This window comes from Trachypithecus francoisi, unplaced genomic scaffold (genome assembly GCF_009764315.1).
Source record: "Trachypithecus francoisi isolate TF-2019V2 unplaced genomic scaffold, Tfra_2.0 Lachesis_group12, whole genome shotgun sequence".
In the NCBI taxonomy this organism is placed as follows: Eukaryota; Metazoa; Chordata; class Mammalia; order Primates; family Cercopithecidae; genus Trachypithecus; species Trachypithecus francoisi.
In genome coordinates this window covers 104,204,381-104,223,026 of record NW_022681457.1, presented here as the reverse complement: position 1 = coordinate 104,223,026, position 18,646 = coordinate 104,204,381, and the positions used below count along the sequence as shown (strand labels likewise).

The following is an 18,646-nucleotide window of genomic DNA, read 5'->3' as shown; positions in this document are numbered from 1 at the left end:
AGGGAGCTGATTGTACCACTGCACTCCAGCCTGGGCAACAGAGAGACCCTGTCTCTGAAAATAAATAATCAATGCATGCATGCCTGCTATATAAAGAGTAGAGGGCTGCCTGGCTTCCCACAAGGTGTAGGGATGCCTGGATGGGGGTCTCACCCATCTCTGGACAGCTGGGCATGGGGGGCTGCACCTGGGCCTCACCTTCTTCTGCATCTTCTCCAGCAGCTTGCTCTTGGCCCGGACTTCCTCCTGGATGGAGTCGTAGACATTGAGCAGCACCCAGTCCCCGCTGTCCTCATCCGAGTTCTGCAGGGCAGCCACCAGCTGCTTCCTGCGCTCATCTGCGTAGTGCTTACGCCGCTTGTGCTTCTCCTTCAGGTCCTTGTTCCTGGACTGCTCTCCACCCACCACCTGCTGCTCCAACAGCTGCAGACTGCCGGCGCAGAGGAAAAAGCAAACAAGAAAATATCTGCCCATCACCGAGCACGTGCCATCCAGCAGGCTCCAGGCTACGTGTGAGCCCACCAAATCCTTCCAACAACCCCACTTCACAGGGAGGGAAACCGAGGCTCGGCGACAGGACGCTGCTTGCTCAGGGTCACAACCAGGACTCCTGCCCAACTCCCTGCCTGTGCACTCGACCACAGGGGTGGGTCAGGGCGGGAATCTTCCTGTGGGCTCAGCTAACCCACCCCTGACCCCGTGGACTTCCCACGCTGGTGCTCCCTGCAGCTGAGCAGGTGCGTTCTGTGTCTGAGGCCACTGGCATGAGGAGAAGAACCCTGGGTTGTGAAAAATGTTCAATGCACTGAACGCACAATATTTAATCAGGCAGGGACATGCACAATACATTGTTAAGACTATTATGTCCAAAATGCTCAAAAATGGTTAGAGTTTTGCCCTTTAAACGTACAAATTTTAGGCTGGGTGCAGTGGCTCACGCCTAAAATCCCAACACTTAGGGAGGCTGAGGCAGGTAGACTGCTTGAGCCCAGGAGTTTGAGACCAGCCTGGGCAACATGGAGAGACTCCATCTCTACCAAAAAATAAAATAAAATAAAATAAACTTTAAAAAATCAATAAAAATACACCAATGCCAAAAAAAAAAAAGATACAAATTTTAAATAACTATAGAGAAAAGCTTATGGGAATTGCCACCTCATGAAGCAACACAAAAATTTTTCAAACCCTGCCTCTTTCCAAAGGGAGTGAGTAGCCCAGAGGCTTGATAAGGATTCACAAAAGGAGGAGAGGATCATGCTTATGAAAAAAAATGGAACTTTGCAACCTGAGCAGCCAGGCTCTAACCCCTTCAGGCTCCATGGCAGCTGGTGCAAAAGGGAACCACGTCCATGTCACTGCTCTGTTTAAAATCCTGCTGCGGGGCTGGGTGTGGTGGCTCACACCCGTAATCCCAGCACTTTGGGAGGCCTAGGCAGGCGAATCACTTGAGGTCAGGAGTTTGAGACCAGCCTAGCCAACATGGTTAAACCCCATTTCTACTAACAACATAAAAATTAGCCAGGCATGGTGGTGCACACCTGTAATCCCAGCTACTTGGGAGACTGAGGCACAAGAATGGCTTGAACCCAGGAGGCAGAGGTCGCAGTGAGCTGAGATCACGCCACTGCACTCCAGTCAGCCTGGGCAACAGAGCAAGGCTCCGTCTCAAAAAAAGAAAAAGAAACAAAAAATCCTGCTGTGGGTGGAGCCCAAGCACCCAAGGAGGGCACACAGGGTCCTCCCTCCAGCTCCCCTGCACCCCCTCCCCGGTTCACTCCAGCTTTCACTCACTGCTTGCACGTCTCCAAACGCCCAGGCCGGGTCCCACCTTTGCAGGTGCTGTGCCCTTTCTCTAGGATGCCACCCCTGCAGCAAACCTTATTCAGGTGTCTCCACTTCTGTGAAGAGCCCCCCCCACCCCAGCCTTCCCTCCACAGCACACTGCGAAAATAGCCAGGACACGTGCCAAGTGTTTACTGCGTGCCTGGTGCGGGGCTGCCACGCTGCAGGCAATGCCTCATTTTGACCCTCACCACAAGCTTCTCACGCTGAGACTATTGATATCGCCCATTCTGAAGATGGGCAGTGAAGGCACAGAGAGGTTTCAAGTTGGCCCGAGATGGCAGAGCTAGTGGAGGAGGCAGGCTGGGAACTGCTAGAGAACAGGACCCTCTTGGCTCTGCCTGTCCCCTGCCCTGGCCTGTGGGCCCTTGGGACTGGGACAGCAGCTTGCTCATCCTTGCGTCCTGTGCCCAGCACTCAGGAGTCATTCAGTTAGTGTTTCAACTGTGGCCTCTGGGACTGGGTCTCCCCCATTGAACCCCTGGATGACTATGGCATGGAGGTCGGACTGACATCATTAACAGAAGTGAGAACCGAGGCTCAGAAAAGTTAAGCAACCTAACAAAGCCACACGGCAAGTGAGGAAAGGCCAGCTCACCAGGCGGTCTCAGAGAGTGCCTGGGGATGACTTGTCCTGTGGGTGAGTGGGTATCACATCAGGGAGGGCACTGGGGGCCAGGGGGCTGGGGGCTTGACTGGGATGGGAGAAAAGCCTGTGACACTCTGCCCTGGGATTCCTGAACCTGAAGGCCAGCAGGCAGCCTGTGTAGCTTCCAGAGCAGAGCCCTGCCCGCCCAGTCCCCACTGTGCCTGGAGGGGAATCAGGGCCGCCCTGCCACGTTAGAAGGCAGAGCTGGGAGGAAGCTATGGCACCCCCACCTCCATCCTGGAACGCAGCCCCTTCCCACCCCACCGTGGGGTCCCACCAGCCCCATGCTCTGCTGCTTACCGGGCCAGCACCTGCTGCTGGTCCACGACGGGCAGCGGGTCATCGGTCAGCACCGCCACCTCCATGCCCACGCTCTCCCTCCTCACACTGGCTGTGGCCAGCAGGGACTGAGGCTGAGCCACCATGGACACTGGGGCCTCAGTCTCCAACCACACGCCAGGCTCTGCTGTCGGCACCACCTCCAAGGCCACTTCGGAGACCAGATCTACCTCCTGAGTGTAAAGAGAAACCCAGGTGGAGGGTGGGAAGGCCACCCCCTCCCCCACGCCCGATGTCTCCCAGGCAGCTCAGTCCCAGATGGGGCCATTCCACCTGCTGCAGCCCCGACAGATCACCTCCAGCTCAGGGACACCAGTGACACAAAAACACGCCCTGTTACTGCCGCTATTCCCACTGACACCCCCACGCTGGGAGGAAAGCTCCCAGCTTCCTCTCTCACCTCCCACAATCCAGTCTCCACAGGCAGCCAGGGCCATCTTAAAATAGAAACCGATCACATCCCGTTCCCAATGAGCCCCGCGTGACTTCCCGTCGCGTTAGCAGCAAAGTCCACTTTCCTCTCTGCCAGCTCCCGCCTCCACGGCCTCCCCCACCACCCTGGCCTCCTTTTCCATCGCTGAGAAAGTCAAGGTCTTTCCAGCCATAGGACCTTGGCACTTGCTGTCCCCTCTGCTTGCTGCTTCCCCCCGTCCCTCCTTCACGCCTGGGTCCCATCTCAGGGTCACTTCCTAGCCAGGGCTGCCCCGGCCGCTCCATCTACGCCCTGCTGAGAGTCTGCTGCAGGCCCTGTGTCCAGCCCACACTTGAGTCTAGATTGTCTTCTTCTCTATAAATGTGGGGAGATTTAAAGCCTCCTCTCGCTCTCCTGGGGAGTTCAAACTGGGTTCCCTGATGGTGTCTTAGGGGCTACCAGCCCCGACCTGCAGCCCTTGTCCTTTACATACACTGGGCCTCAGTTGCTTTACACAAAGGGCACCAAGGCTGAGGAAGGTTTGAAAGCCACCATCTAGAACAACAGGCCTCTTTTTTTTTTTTTTTTTTTTTGAGACGGAGTCTTGCTTTGTCGCCCGGGCTGGAGTGCTGTGGCCGGATCTCAGCTCACTGCAAGCTCTGCCTCCCGGGTTGACACCATTCTCCTGCCTCAGCCTCCCGAGTAGCTGGGACTACAGGCGCCCGCCACCTCGCCCGGCTAGTTTTTTTGTATTTTTAGTAGAGACGGGGGTTTCACCGTGTTAGCCAGGATGGTCTCGATCTCCTGACCTCGTGATCCGCCCGTCTCGGCCTCCCAAAGTGCTGGGATTACAGGTTTGAGCCACCGCGCCCGGCTAACAGGCCTCTTTCACTCCATAAGATGATGATGGTTCCTCCCACTGCATACTGCCTGGTCACGGGCCATGAGCCACAAGCCCGGGGAAGGCTGGGGTTGTTGTTCTCAGCTCATGGATGAGGAAACTGAGGCGCAGGGAGGGAGAAGACAAGCTGCAGTTTCCCAGGAAGTTGAAGAGAACCCCGTCCCCAACACGGAGGCCCAGGGAGGTACTCACAGGCCTGGGCGGGAAGTCATCAGCCGCCTCGGCTTCTGGTCTGGCATCCCTGGGCTCCAGCAGGTCTGTCAGCACGGGGGCCTGAGAGGAGAGAGGGGATGGGGGAGGAAGAAGGCTGATTTGGGCCAGAACCATCCTCTACTCCCTTACCCCTGGCCTCACTTCAACTCCCCAAGGTCTCCCACCACCCCCTACCCTCCCCTGCCTGTCACTCCTGAGAGAAGGAGCACAAAGTGGGGGAAGAGATGAGGGAGAGAACAGGGAAGAGAGGAAATGGGACAAGGGCTGCAGGTCAGGGCGTGTGGTGGGCTCCTGCTGTATGCCAGGAGCGTTGCCTGCATCCACTCCTCTGAAGCATCCTCGTTTTACAGATGAGGAAACCGAGCCCAGAAAGGTCACACACCAAGGAAGTGGTAGACCTGGGATCGCTCTCTCTAAATACACACACAGACACACACACACACACACACACACACACACACACAGGAAAGGAAAGGAAAGCAGAGAACAAAAAGAGAAGAAAATAGGACTCTTTTTTTCTTTGAGATGGAGTCTCACTCTGTCACCCAGGCTGGAGCACAGTGGTACGATTTTGACTCACTGCAATCTCCGTCTCCCAGGTTCAAGTGATCCTCCTGCCTCAGCCTCCTGAGTAGCTGGGATTACAGGTGCACGCCACCACACCTGGCTAATTTTTATATTTTTAGTAGAAATGGGGTTTCACCATGTTGGCCAGGCTGGTCTTGAACTCCTGGCCTCAGGTGATCCACCCACCTCAGTCTCCCAAAGTTCTGGGATTACAGGAGTGAGCCAATGTGCCTGGCCAAAAGGAACATTTTTTAAAAACAAGAGGGTTGTTGAAAAGGGAGAAGATGTTGGTCAGGGGGCCAGATGAAGAGCAGTGTCCCAGAAGCCTCACAGTCACTGAAAGGTGGCTGGATTCCCACAGACCCCCCCACCCAGCTCACTACGGAGCTCATGAGCCGGTGAGGGTTGCCCAAGACTCCGTCAGGCCTGGACACTCACTGTAACCATGGCAACTGGGCAAATGCCCTGTACAGCTGTCACCCCATCTGCAGAACAGGTGCCCACCTGGCATAACCTTGCACCTCGACCCCAACTTTCTTATTGAATTACAGAGCATGAGACAGAGCTTCTCCTTTCCCAACCCCTGGACACCAGTGCCCCTGAACCAGCCACCAGTGCCAGAGCCACAGCAGACACAGTGGAGCCACGGCTTGAGTAGCAGAGGCCATGTGTGTGAACAGTGTGTGGACAGTGAGCTCCAGACCCCGGGCAAGCTCTGCCTGCTCAGTGTTCGATGGCACCAGGCATGACATCAGCTACCTGCACGGGGACCTTGAGGATGTCTGCCTGGGGTGCGTCTGTCCTGGCCACGGTGGAGGAGAGTCTGGCCAGCTTGGCTTCCACCTCGGCAAACGGGTCCCACAGGCCTAGTAACCCCTGTAGGGGCACCTCCTGCGGCTCCTCTTCCGGGAGGTAGTTCTGTTCCCCCAGCGGGTGCCCAGCGGCCTCCTGCCCGAGGCATTCATCCAGGAAGTATCTGCTCCTGGACTCCACAGTGGGCATGGAGACCTCCACGTTGGAGGGCTCCTCAGGCCCAGGGAAAGCCTCAGACACAGAGGTTTCTTCGAGCGAGGATGACTCACTGGAGCCCAGAGAAATCCCAGACTTGGAGGGTTCCACATTGGGCAGCTCCGCAAACCTGGAGGAAACCTCAGTCTTGGAGACGTCGTCACTGGGCAGAGTGTCGGTCGTGGAGAAGACCTCGGGTTTTACCACTGTCTCATGCTGGAAAGCAGGCGGGTACTCAGAGCTGCTGGCAAACTCGGCCCTGGACATGACCTCAGCCTTGTAGAGGACTTCCGCCTGCAGGACAGCCTCTGCAAAATGGAGAACTTCCTTCAGATTTTTAAAGGGTCAGAATGAGAGACCCTTCCATAGAAGGCGGTCCCAAGCCCAGTGTTTCGTTTCTTTATTTTTTTTGAGACAGAGTCTTGCTCTGTCGCCCAGGCGGGAGTGCAGTGGGACAATCTCGGCTCACTGCAAGCTCTACCTTCCAGGTTTATGCCATTCTCCTGCCTCAGCCTCCCCAGTAGCTGGGACTACAGGCACCTGCCACCATGCCTGGCTAATTTTTTTGTAGTTTTAGTAGAGACGGGGTTTCACTGTGTTAGCCAGGATGGTCCGATCTCCTGACCTCGTGATTCTCCCGCCTCGGCCTCCCAAAGTGCTGGGATTACAGGCGTGAGCCACCGTGCCCGGCCCAAGCCCATCATTTCTAAAAGACCAGCTTAAGAGTCAGAGCCTCCTAGGCCCTCCAGAGGCTGGCTACAGCCTGCCTGCCTTCCCATCTCTGCTCTTATCAGAACCCAAACCTACTACCTCCCACCTCTTCCAGGAAGCCTTCCCTGACCAACACTGTGATTTCTCCATTTTCTGACCTCCACAGCCACTAAGTGCTGGGCTCTTACGGCATGCCCTGCCTTGGGACCACTCTTCACACACTGGCAGGCTTCCTGGGGCCTTGTTGCCTTCCAAGGCTGAGAGTTCAGCAGATTTCATGCCCAGGTGCCCTAGGAGCCCCCACTGGAGTGCCCAGCCCAGGGCTCTTGTCCACTGGATATGCTAGGTCCGCGAGAGCTAAATGAATGCTGTGGATGAAGGTCAGAGCTCCAGAAGCCAAAGAGCAGCTGGAGGCCTCATATTCAATCCGGACTGCAGGGAACACTCCAAAGGGCAGAAAATGCTAGAATCGGCTCCCTCCTCTTCCCCTGGGTCTCCTCCAGGAGTGCGTCTCCCTTGCAGTGGAGACAGGGCTGCATTCACATGGACCCCTTAGTGCTCCGGCTCAGGGGGCTCCCTGCGCCTCTCATTCCTCCCACCCATTTCTTCATTCCTGTGTCCCAGACCCCTGTAAGCGGGTCTTGGTATTTCCCTTTGCTGAAATATGGCATCCACTCCCTAGCTAAATGGCCTGGATCTCTCTCAGACTTGGTTTCCACATGGTTATGGGAAGATTCAGGGAGTCCTACCTTGCTGGACTGGGGAAAGAGAGGCTCAGTGAGAAGGTACAGGTAAGGCCGGGCGCGGTGGCTCAAGCCTGTAATCCCAGCACTTTGGGAGGCCGAGACGGGTGGATCACGAGGTCAGGAGATCGAGACCATCCTGGCTAACACCATGAAACCCCGTCTCTACTAAAAAATACAAAAAACTAGCCGGGTGCGGTGGCTGGCGCCTGTAGTCCCAGCTACACGGGAGGCTGAGGCAGGAGAATGGCGTAAACCCGGGAGGCAGAGCTTGCAGTGAGCTGAGATCCGGCCACTGCACTCCAGCCTGGGCGATAGAGCGAGACTCCGTCTCAAAAAAAAAAAAAAAAAAAAAAAGAGAAGGTACAGGTAAAGCAAGTAAATTACCCGACACGTGGTAATGTGCAACAAATGGTACCGATGGTGCGATCAGTATCATCATCATTCCAGGCCTGGATTCTACACTATTCATGAGTGCTAGGAGGTCTGAACCTCCAGGCAGCATGTGTGTTTGACTGACACTGGTACAGCAGAACATCCTAGGGTGGCAAAAAGAAGACAAAAACTAAAGGCCAAGTGCAGTGGCTCACGCCTGTAATCCCACTTTGGGAGGCCAAGGCAGGTAGACTGCTTGAGCCCAGGAGTTCGAGACCAGCCTGGCCAACATGATGAAACCCCATCTCTACTGAAAACACAAAAATTAGCCAGGTGTGGTAGTGTGCACCTGTAATTCCAGCTGCTCAGGAGACTGAGGCATGAGAATTGCTTAAACCCGGGATGTAGAGGTTGCAGTGAGCCAAGATCATGTCACTGCACTCCAGCCTGGGCGACAGAGCAAGACTCCATCTCAAAACAAATTTTTTTTTTTTTTTTTTAAAGACAAAAACTTCCAGATAGGTAAAAATTTGTGGCTACGGATTAAATCCTTATTATGGGATGTGTTTGCTTTGGTAACAGAGAGGCTCGAAAGTAAGAGGAGAAAATGGAAAACACAGAAGTTAGGGGCAGGGGCTTGCCTCTACAGAAAGAGTGGTACTTCACAGCTCACAGTCAGCCTCGAGCTGGAGCCCAGCCCACGGCTAAGCCATCCCAGTGCAGTGTTGTGGGTGAGAACACTGGCTCTGGGGCCAGACTGCCTGGGTTCAAATCCTGGCTCTCCTTTATCAGCTGTGTGACCATGGGCAACTTACTTACCCTCTCTGTGCCTCAGTTTCCTCATCTATATAGTGAGCATAACTGTGGTACCTACCTTACCGGACCATTGTGAGGACAAAACAGATCTGAGCCTGGGGTGTAGAAAATGCTCTGTGATGCAGTTACTGCAGTGAGGCAGAAAGGAGGCCACCTTCCCTCGAGACAGCCTGGGGAGGCAAGGGGTGCCCACCTGTCTCCTTCCGCAGGTTCTCCTCCAGTGTGGACAGCCTGACATCGTATGAGTTACGCATAGCAGTGATGTCTTCCTCCAGCCTGGCCCGAGACTCCTGCTCGGCCTTATAGTCGGCTTTCAGCCGGGCCAGGCGCTCTTCATACTCCTGGTGGGGAGGGGGGACCAGAGGGCAGGCAGCATTTTATCATCATTTTGAAACCCAGCTTTAGGTATTCCTTTGTTGTTATTCAAACAATACAGAACATATAAGTAAGCCAAGAGAATCCAATTGTACAACACTGTGATAATTACTTGCTAGTGAAGACCTTTCTAAACTGTTCTCAATGCTTTTTTGTTTTGTTTTGTTTTTGAGACAGGGTCTCACTCTGTCCCCCAGGCTGGAGTGCAATGGCATAATCATGGCTCATTCCAGCCTCAAACTCCCAGGCTCAAGTGATCCTCCTGCCTCAGCCTCCTGAATAGCTGGGACTATAGGCATGCCACCATCAGCTAATTTAAAAAAAAATTTTTGTAGGGCAGGCGCAGTGGCTCACGCCTGTAACCCCAACACTTTGGGAAACCGAGGCAGATCGCTTGAGGCCAAGGTTTAAGACCAGCCTGGCCAACATGGCGAAACTCGGTCTCTACTAAAAATACAAAAGTTAGCCAAGCATGGTGGCGTGCCTGTAATTTCAGTTACTGGGGAAGCAGAGGCATGAGACTGCTTGAACCTGGGAAGTGGGGGTTGCAGTGAGCCAAGATCATGCCACTGCTCTCCAGCCTGGGTGACAGAGTGAGACTCTGTCTCAAAAATAAAAATAAGGGCCGGGCGCGGTGGCTCAAGCCTGTAATCCCAGCACTTTGGGAGGCCGAGGCGGGCGGATCACGAGGTCAGGAGATCGAGACCATCCTGGCTAACACGGTGAAACCCCATCTCTACTAAAAATACAAAAACTAGCCGGGCGAAGTGGCGGGCGCCTGTAGTCCCAGCTACTCGGGAGGCTGAGGCAGGAGAATGGCGTGAACCCGGGAGGCGGAGCTTGCAGTGAGCTGAGATCCGGCCACTGCACTCCAGTCCGGGCGACAGAGTGAGACTCCGCCTCAAAAAAAAATAAAAATAAAAAAATAAAAATAAAAATAAATAAAAAATTTCTAGAGTAGGGGTCTCACTATGTTGCCCAGCTTGTTCTCAAACTCCTAGACTCAAGTGATCCTCCCACCCCGGCCTCCCAAAGTGTTGGGATTACAGGCATGAGCCACCACACCCAGCCTCTCAGTGCTTCTTTTTTGTTTGTTGGTTTGTTTTTTGAGATGGAGTTTCACTCTTGTTGCCCAGGTTGGAGTGCAATGGCACAATCTCGGCTCACTGCAACCTCCATCCCCCAGGTTCAGGCGATTCTCCTGCCTCAGCCTCCCAAGTAGCTGGGATTACAGGTGTCCACCACCAAGTCTGGTTAATTTTTTTTTTTTTTTTTTAGTAGAGACGGGGTTTCACCATATTGGCCAGGCTGGTCTTGAACTCCTGACCTCAGGTGATCCGCCAGCCTCAGCCTCCCAATGTGCTGGGAATACAGGCATGAGCCACTATGCCCAGGCTGCTCAGTGCATTTTTAACAGATTAATAATATGTGCGTTTGTTTGCAATCTATTTTATCCACATAGCAATATATCAAGAACACCTTTCCATGTTGGCAAATACCTTTCTGCCCAATGGTCCTCAATCCATCAATGACAAAATATATTTTTATTCACCCACTTCTCTCCATCTTTGCTATCACTGCCAGCTCTCATCCAAACAGCCACCTGGTCCTCACCTCTACTCTCACTCTGGCCCCAACCTCTCTCTGACACAGCCATGGTGCCCATCCAGGTGTCTCCCCTGCTTAGGATCTGCTAATGGAATCCCATGTTCATGGATGAAATCTAAGCTCCTCAACTTGATCTGAGTCCCAAGTGATTTGGCCCTGCCTACCCCTCAATGGCTATGATGCACATTTGGGGCCTCCTAGACAAACCCACTTCCTTCCTGCCCCAAGGCCTGTGCCCTGCTCCCTGGCAAGCACCTTCCCAGGCCTCAGCTTAGTAACACCCCTCAGAGAGGCCTTCCCTGACCATACTCTCAGAAACCCTCCTGCACTGCTCTCTGTCCCTTCCTCTACTGTTTTTTTTTTTTTTTTCCCTGAGACAGAGTCTCACCCTGTCACCTGGGCTGGAGTGCAGTGGTTCAATTTCGGCTCACTGCGACCTCTGCCTCCCAGGTTCAAGTGATTGTCCTGCCTCTGCCTCCCAAGTAGCCTATTACATGCGCACCCCACCATGCCTGGCTAATTTTCGTATTTTTGGTAGAGATGGGGTTTTCAATCATTTCACTACCCCAGGATGAGGACTCCTGGGAGACAGCCAAGGGCAGGACACACTTGCCCGGGGAAGGGTGTGAATGGGTGTGAACAGGTGTGAACGGGTGTGACTGGGTGAATGGTGTGTGGATGGGTGTGAATGGGTGTGTGGTGTGTGAATGAGTGTGAACAGTGTGTGAGCTGTCTCAGCAGTGCCCCCTTCCTCACAGCCCTGCACAGCTGCTGTCTTCTGACACCAGGGCAAGGGCCGCCAGTTGCTTCTTTTCCTTCCTTGTGTCTCTTCTGTCTCTCCAGCTTCCTAGTAATCACACGAGCTGCTACTTCTGCCTGACCCATTGCTTCCTTCATGATAATCTCTACTTATTTGATTACAGTTTATTGTTGGTCTCCCCTACCAGAAGGCACCCTCCAGAGAGCAAGGACCATCCTGTCCTTTTTTGTTGTTGTGAGACGGAGTCTCGCTCTGTTGCCCAGGCTGGAGTGCAGTGGTGTGATCTCAGCTCACTGTAACCTCCACCTCCCAGGTTCAAGCGATTCTCCTGCCTCAGCCTCCTGAGTAGCTGGAACTACAGGTGTACACCACCACACCCAGCTAATTTTTTATATTTTTGGTAGAGACAGGGTTTCACCATCTTGGCCAGGCTGGAAAGACCATCCTGTCTTGTAACCTCAGAGCCTGCCAGAAGAGGGATTCAAGAAACACCTGTGGAGCCAGTAAATGGCAGAACTGCAGGTTATGGGCATGCAATATATTCAGGCCTCTGACACACACGTCCCAGGAGAAGGGCAGGGCATTTATGAATTAAAGATAGTCTGGGACCCTTTGTCTTCTGGAGCCACTGCTGCCAGAGGCGCCTGCCACTGTAGTAAGCCAGAGAGAGGTGACAAGGACAGGGATGGGGTGGGCAAGCACCACGTCATACTCCCACATCTCCGGATCCCTTTGGCAAATACAAACTGGCATGGATAGCACTGATTTAGGCTCTTAGGGAGGGAGAGACGGGGACGGAGAATAATTCAGATGTAACCGTGCATTCTTCAGTACATTTTTAGATACACTTGAACCTCAAAGCAATGCTCACAGTGTTACTGAGGCCCAGGGAGGTTCCATGACCAGGCAGCTCTTCAGAACCCTGCAGCCCTCTCCTCCACTGCCCCCTGCTCTCGCTGCCCTCCTCACCAGTTGGCATCCCAGGACCCATGGCTAGAGTCAGTAAACATCCCTGACTCCCTCACCCAGCCCCTCTATTGTTTTCTCCCAGCACAGCCCTGACCCTGGTTAAACCCAGGCCTCACCTTAGCAATACATGGATGGAAACACACACATACGCACGCACACACATGCAGGCACACATGCACCCGCAGGCACGCATGCGCACACACACATGCACCCACGGGCACACATGCGCGCACATACATTCACACACATGCACATGCAGGCACACATGCACCCGCAGGCACGCATGCACACACACACATGCACCCACAGGCACACATGCGTGCACATACATGCACACACACACATTCACACATGCACACACACATTCACACACATGCACATGCAGGCACACATGCACCCGCAGGCACGCATGCGCACACACACATGCACCCGCAGGCACACATGTGCACACACATGCACACACACATTCACACATGCACACACATTCACACACATGCACATGCAGGCACACATGCACACATACATGCACACGCATGCAGGCATACATGCACACAAGCACACACGCACACAACACATGCCTGTGCACAGCACCACCAATCTCCTTTTTTTTTTTAATTTTTAATTTTTTTTTGAGTCAGAGTCTCACTCTCACCCAGGCTGGAGTGCAGTGGCGCCATCTCGGCTCACTGCAACCTCCGCCTCCCAGGTTCAACCAATTCTCCTGCCTCAGCCACCCAAGTAACTGGGATCACAGGCACGTGCCATCATGCCCAGCTAATTTTTGTACTTTTAGTAGAGACGGGGTTTCGCCATGTTGGCCCGGCTGGTCTTGAACTCCTGACCTCAAGGGATCCACCCCCCCCCCCCCCCCCCCGGCATCCCAAAGTGCTGGGATTACAGGCATGAGCCACTGTGCCCAACCCCATTCTCACTTTTAAACACGAGACCTGAATCTCAGGAAGGTGGGCTTTCTACATGGCTGAGCCCACAGCCCCAGTCCCACCCTTTCACTCTGTCTTCTCAACCCTCCTCTCCTCCCACATTCCTTGCCTGGTAAATCACAGAGAACAGGGAGGCACAGGACTCCCTCACCTTCCCGTCCACCTGCAGGTCTACCCGGAATCTCCACCTCCTCTCAACCCACGCAGCACAGCTCCAGGACCTTGTGCTTGCAATCCGCCCCCTCCTTCCTGTACCTCGCCTTCTCCCTCTGTGCTGGATAATTCTCGACAGTCTACAAGACATGCTCTCCTCCAATATTTAAAGCATGAAAAACCCTTCCTTGGCCCCACATCTCCCTCTGGCTAGAGTGTCCAGCATTCAGCAAGCGCTCACAATATGCCTGTTAAGGTCTGAATGGCGGAGCTGACCCCCAACTCTTGCTCGGTACATGATACACAGCCTGTCAAGGAGAAGACGGCCCTTCATTTCATCCTCTTACATCCCTAAGCAGCAGCAGGAAAGGCGCTATGATGCCTGTTCTGTAGATGAGACAGAGGCTCAGAGAGCACAAACAACCTGCCCAAGGTCGCAGAGTCTATAAGGATGGACTTGCAGAAAGTGAAAGCTGGACGGACCCTAAGAATCTTCTGGTCCAAACCCCTAGTTCAGACTGGGGACCGAAACCCGGCTCCCGGCCCGTGCCCTCTTCCCTACACAGAGGGGGCGCCTCCCTTTTCCTGAATGGTTCTGGAATAAAGGGAAACATGGTCCCAGGAGCACAGCAGGAGCTCAATAAATATGAGAGTTGAGACAAAGAACAAACGGGAGGGAGGAAGGAAGCAGGGATAGCAGAGGGGCGGGGGGCACACACATCTTCAACGCTTCCGGCAAGCATGGCTCACAGAAGAAACCTCAGGGTTTCTTGGAATCCTGGTGGCGGTGGCGTCAGGCAGCAGAACTCTGACGCAGTGTCCACTGGGACGCCCCACGAGGAGGAGGCAGGCGACCCCATCCCCAGGACAGAAGGCACCCCCATCCGTGGCTCTCCGGGGGCACGCCAGGAATGGCGTCGCTTCTCCCTGGTGACCACCAGGGGGAGGCAGTGCCCTACTTACTGGAGAGTGGGGGCCGCCGGCCCCATCGGGCTTCCCGGGAAGGAAGCCTCCGTCCCCGTCCTGCACAACGCGCCCCACCCCTCCATCTGTGACCAAAGCCCCCGGGCTGCGACTCCATGTGTGACTCCCAGCCTCCGAACCCCCCTGTGCGACTCCATACCCACTCCGAACTCCAGCAGGCTGACTTCTCTGGTTTCTGTGGGCTTATCTGAGCTCAGCCATCCCCCAGGGCCCGTCTTGCTAAAGCCTCCCCGGGAGCCTCCCCAGGGCTACAGGAAGGGACCTGACACCCGGGCTGGAAACCGCAGTGGAGGCAGAAAGGCAGTGCCCGCCGCAGAGCTCCCAGAGCCGGCAGGGCGGACGGCGTCCGCTGGGGGCACCATCGAGCCTCTCCCCAAACAGCACAGGCCCCGCCCGTCACGTACAGCACCGGAGGCTCTTGGATGGATTTCTCCCAGGCCTCTGGCCCACGGGACTGAGACCCCCCCACAGTCCTTCTCCTGTCTGCCCCAGAGGCTGGGCCCCAGGTCCCCACAGCCCAACAGGGGCTTCCGAGGCCTGAGGGCGGACCCGAATGGGAGGTCGTAGTTGAGTGGCAGGGGGTCCAGCAGCGGACACATCCAGGCCCAGCCCCTGGATAGCTCGTCCTGCCAGGCATCGGGTTCCAAATCAGGAAACGCCAGGGCTCTAAAGGGACCATCAGGCCCGGCGCAGTGGCTCATGCCTGTAAACCCAACACTTCGGGAGGCTGAGGTGGGAGGATCGCTTGAGCCCAGGAGTTCAAGACCAGCCTAGGAAACATAGAAACCCCATCTCTACAAAAAAATTTAAAATTTAGCCAGGCGTAATGACATATGTGCACCTGTGGTCCAGGCTACGTGGGAAGCTGAGGTGGGATGAGCACCTGAGCCAGGGAGTTTGAGGCTGCATGAGTTGAGATCGCACCACTGTACTCCAGCCTGGGTGACAACAAGATGCTGTCTCAAAAATAAATAAGTAAATAAATAAATGAATAAAGGGACTGCCCCATGTCAAACCCCACCGCACACTCAGGTCTCAGGATGCAGCATTTAGGCGGGAATCTCTGGAAACCAACAGAGCCTGGAGTCAGGGATGGAGCCAAAGGCAGGAGTGGGGAGGCCCCACCACGCCTGGCTGTGGAAGTCCCGCTCTGGGGACCAGCTCTGCCTTCGGAAATCAGGGGCATCATCTCACCCGCTGCTTCCCAGGGATGTTGGGAGGCACTCACATGAGAGGACCCAGGTGCCCCAGGTGACAGCTTTTTCCAGGAGGCCAACACCACACTCACCTGCTGGTCAAATGGGCTGCCTGGCTCTAAGACCCCGGCTTGTTGACGGCTGCTGCGGGACACATTCCTCCCCACCCTGGCTGCCTCGCCTCTGCACAGGCCATTTCCACAGCCAGGGAAGCCTTTTCTGCTTCCATCAATGCACAGCTACCCCTTCCTTCAAAACTGAAGGGAGAACATGCCCCTGGAGATGCCTCTGCACCCCTCTATTCTCGCCATGCAGGCCCTGAGGCAGTATTGACTGCAGTCTGGAGTCAAGAACTCAAGTTGAAATCCTGGCTCAGACTCTTTGCTGTGTGACCTTGGGCAAGTCCTGGCATCTCTTTGAGCCTCAACTTTCTCAGGACCAACCCCAAGGTGAAGGTACAGTGATACCGCATTGGACCCCAGCGGCAGCTCTGGCCTTGTTGCTGGGCCCCACCTGCCTGCCCCTTCTCCATGTTCCCACCCATTTGGATCTCACCTCCCGGATCAGCTGCTTCTCGGCCTCCATGTCATGCTGGATCACAGGCGAGGGCAACAGCTTCTCCTCCACCTGCACAGGGTCTGGGGGCACCTGCCTGGACAGCAAGGCTGGAGGAGAAACAGAAATTAGCAGCCAGGACAAAGGGCAGATGGTGTGCAGGAATTAAATGGAAATCTGTAAAAAGACGACCTCATGGTCATTCAAAAAGACTTTAAAGTATTGAGCTTATTTCAAACACATCTCCATGTAAAAGGCTGTTAGTCACCCAACAAATATTTATGGAGCACCTCGATGTTCTAGACGCTGAAGATGCGGCACTGAACAAAGACAAAACTCCACACCCATGCTGAGTTTTCCACTGGGAAAAAGAGGAGAAAGGCAGACGGACAAGGTGAAATGCCTCGTGGTGGTGTTCAAGGCCCTCTCCACTTGAGCCCTGCCTGACCACCTCCCATCAAAATAAATAAGCAAAATGGGTAACACGTTACAAGGTGATGTGCACTGAGAAGAAAAAGCAAGTAGGGAAGGTGCTTGGGAGTTAGAAGCAGTTAGAAGGGTTGCAATGTATTTACTTATCTATTTATTGAGACAGGGTCTTGCTCTACCACCCAAGCCAGAGTGCAGTGGTGGGATGATAACTCACCAAAGCCTCAAATTCCTGGGCTCAAATGATCCTCCCAGCTGATCCTCCCAGCTGAGCCTCCGAGTAGCTGGGACTAGACACACACCATCATGCCCAGCTAATCTTATTTCATTTTTTTGTAAAAATGGGGTCTCACCATGCTGTCCAGACTGCTCTCAAACTCCTAGGATCAAGCAATCTTCTCGTCTCAGCCTCCCAAAGTTCTGGGATTAAAGTGTGAGCTGCCTTGCCTGGCCCAAGTTGCCATTTAGTGTGTTAGGCCAGGCACAGTGTCTCATGTCTGTAACCCCAGCACTTTGGGAGGCTGAGGCGGCGGATCACTTGAGGTCAGGAGTTCAAGACAAGCCCGGCCAACATAGTAAAACCCCGTCTCTACCAAAAAATACAAAAATCAGCCGGGCATGGTGGCAGGAGCCTGTAATCCCAGCTACTCAGGAGGCTGAGGCAGGAGAATTGCTCGAACCGGGTGGGCAGAGGTTGCAGTGAGCTGAGATGGTGCTATTGCACTCCAGCCTGGGCGAAAGAGCAAGACTCCATCTACAAAAATAAATAAATAAATAGCTTATTTATTGAAGGCCTTTTAGTCAAGGCATGAAGGAAGCAGCAAGGAGAGGGCAGGCACAGGAGGAGCTTGCTAGACGGGGGAGTGGTGAGTGCGAGGGTCCTGAGGCAGTTGTGAGCCTGCACTGTTCCTGGCCCAGCCAGGAGGCCAGTGTGGCTGGAGGGGAGGGAGTGATGGACAGGACAGGCAGAGAAGTCCAAGAGGGATAATGCCAGATTGTGAGAGCTGTGGAGGGCTGGGTGAGGGCTTTGGCTGTGACTCTGGATTGAACGGAGCAGGTGTGCACAGGGCAGTCACAGGCCTTGCATTTGAACAGGCTCTCCCTGGCTGCTGCGTGGAGAGTGCACTGAGGGGAACCAGAGCAGGTGCTAGGAGACCCGTGGTGGGTGGTGCAGAAACTCAGGCTGGAGGGCAGCAGTGTACAGGCTGTAGCCAGTGTTTTCTTTTTCTTTTCTTTTTTTTTTTTTGAGATGGGGTGTTTGCTCTGTCACCTAGGCTAGATGCAGTGGTATAATTTCGGCTCACTGCAACCTCCCTCTCCAAGGTTCAAGTGATACTCCTGCCTCAGACTCCCGAGTAGCTGGGACTACAGGTACACACCACCACGCCCGGCTAATATTTTCTATTTTAGTAGAGACGAGGCTTCACCATGTTGGCCAGGCTGGTCTCAAACTCCTGACCTCAAGTGATCTGCCCACCTCGGCCTCCCAAAGTACTAGGATTATAGGCATGAGCCACTGCACCCGGCCAGGCTGTAGCCAGTTTTGAAGGTGGAGGTGGCAGGAGCTGCTGACCAACTGGATGTGGATTTGAGAGAAAGTGAGAAGCCAGGGGTGACCCCAAGGTGCCTGGTTTGAACACCCGAGTTGCCGCCCTCAGCTGTTGGGGGGAAGCATGCCTAGGAGATTTGGGGGCCCATCGAGTTGACAGTGGGACATGTTGGGTTTGAAATGCTTATTACACAGCTGCAGATTCAAATCCGGAATTCAGGGGACATGGATAGCATGTTTTACTTTTTTTCTACATTGCATGATGTTCTGTTATCTTGAAGGACTTGCTGGGCAGGATTAGACTGCCCTTCAGGGCTAGATAATTCCTAGAAACCGTAAACCACGAGTCAGTGAGTCCATCTTTGGTATATAAACCAGCCGAGCCCGAGTCCACACCCCAAGCCACCTGCTGTATATAACTCTCACACCAGGCCAAGATTCCCCCTGCCCTGAACAGACCCAGGGCCAGGCACAGACAACAAGGAACAGCCCCTTGACCCCAAAACCTACCAGAATTATTCAAATCAGCTGGTCCCAATCCGCCTCCCAGG

The 18,646-nt window shown here is 54.4% G+C and overlaps 1 protein-coding gene across 9 annotated transcripts in view; it reads right to left on the bottom strand.

Annotated features, from left to right (window-relative positions):
* The window catches only part of KIF17 (kinesin family member 17), a 53,138-nt gene that overhangs the window by 17,623 nt on the left and 16,869 nt on the right, over positions 1 to 18,646 (bottom strand). For all 9 annotated transcript variants that reach the window (XR_004441058.1, XM_033227988.1, XM_033227989.1 and 6 more), the window contains exons 6-11: positions 16,118 to 16,227; positions 8,770 to 8,917; positions 5,683 to 6,239; positions 4,336 to 4,416; positions 2,792 to 3,003; positions 199 to 430 (exon numbers count right to left, since the gene is read on the bottom strand). Coding sequence is in view for 8 of the 9 variants with exons in the window: in XM_033227988.1 (XP_033083879.1) it covers positions 199 to 430; positions 2,792 to 3,003; positions 4,336 to 4,416; positions 5,683 to 6,239; positions 8,770 to 8,917; positions 16,118 to 16,227 (1,340 nt within the window). In the remaining variant the exon portion in view is untranslated. The remainder of the gene's footprint in view (positions 1 to 198; positions 431 to 2,791; positions 3,004 to 4,335; positions 4,417 to 5,682; positions 6,240 to 8,769; positions 8,918 to 16,117; positions 16,228 to 18,646) is intronic.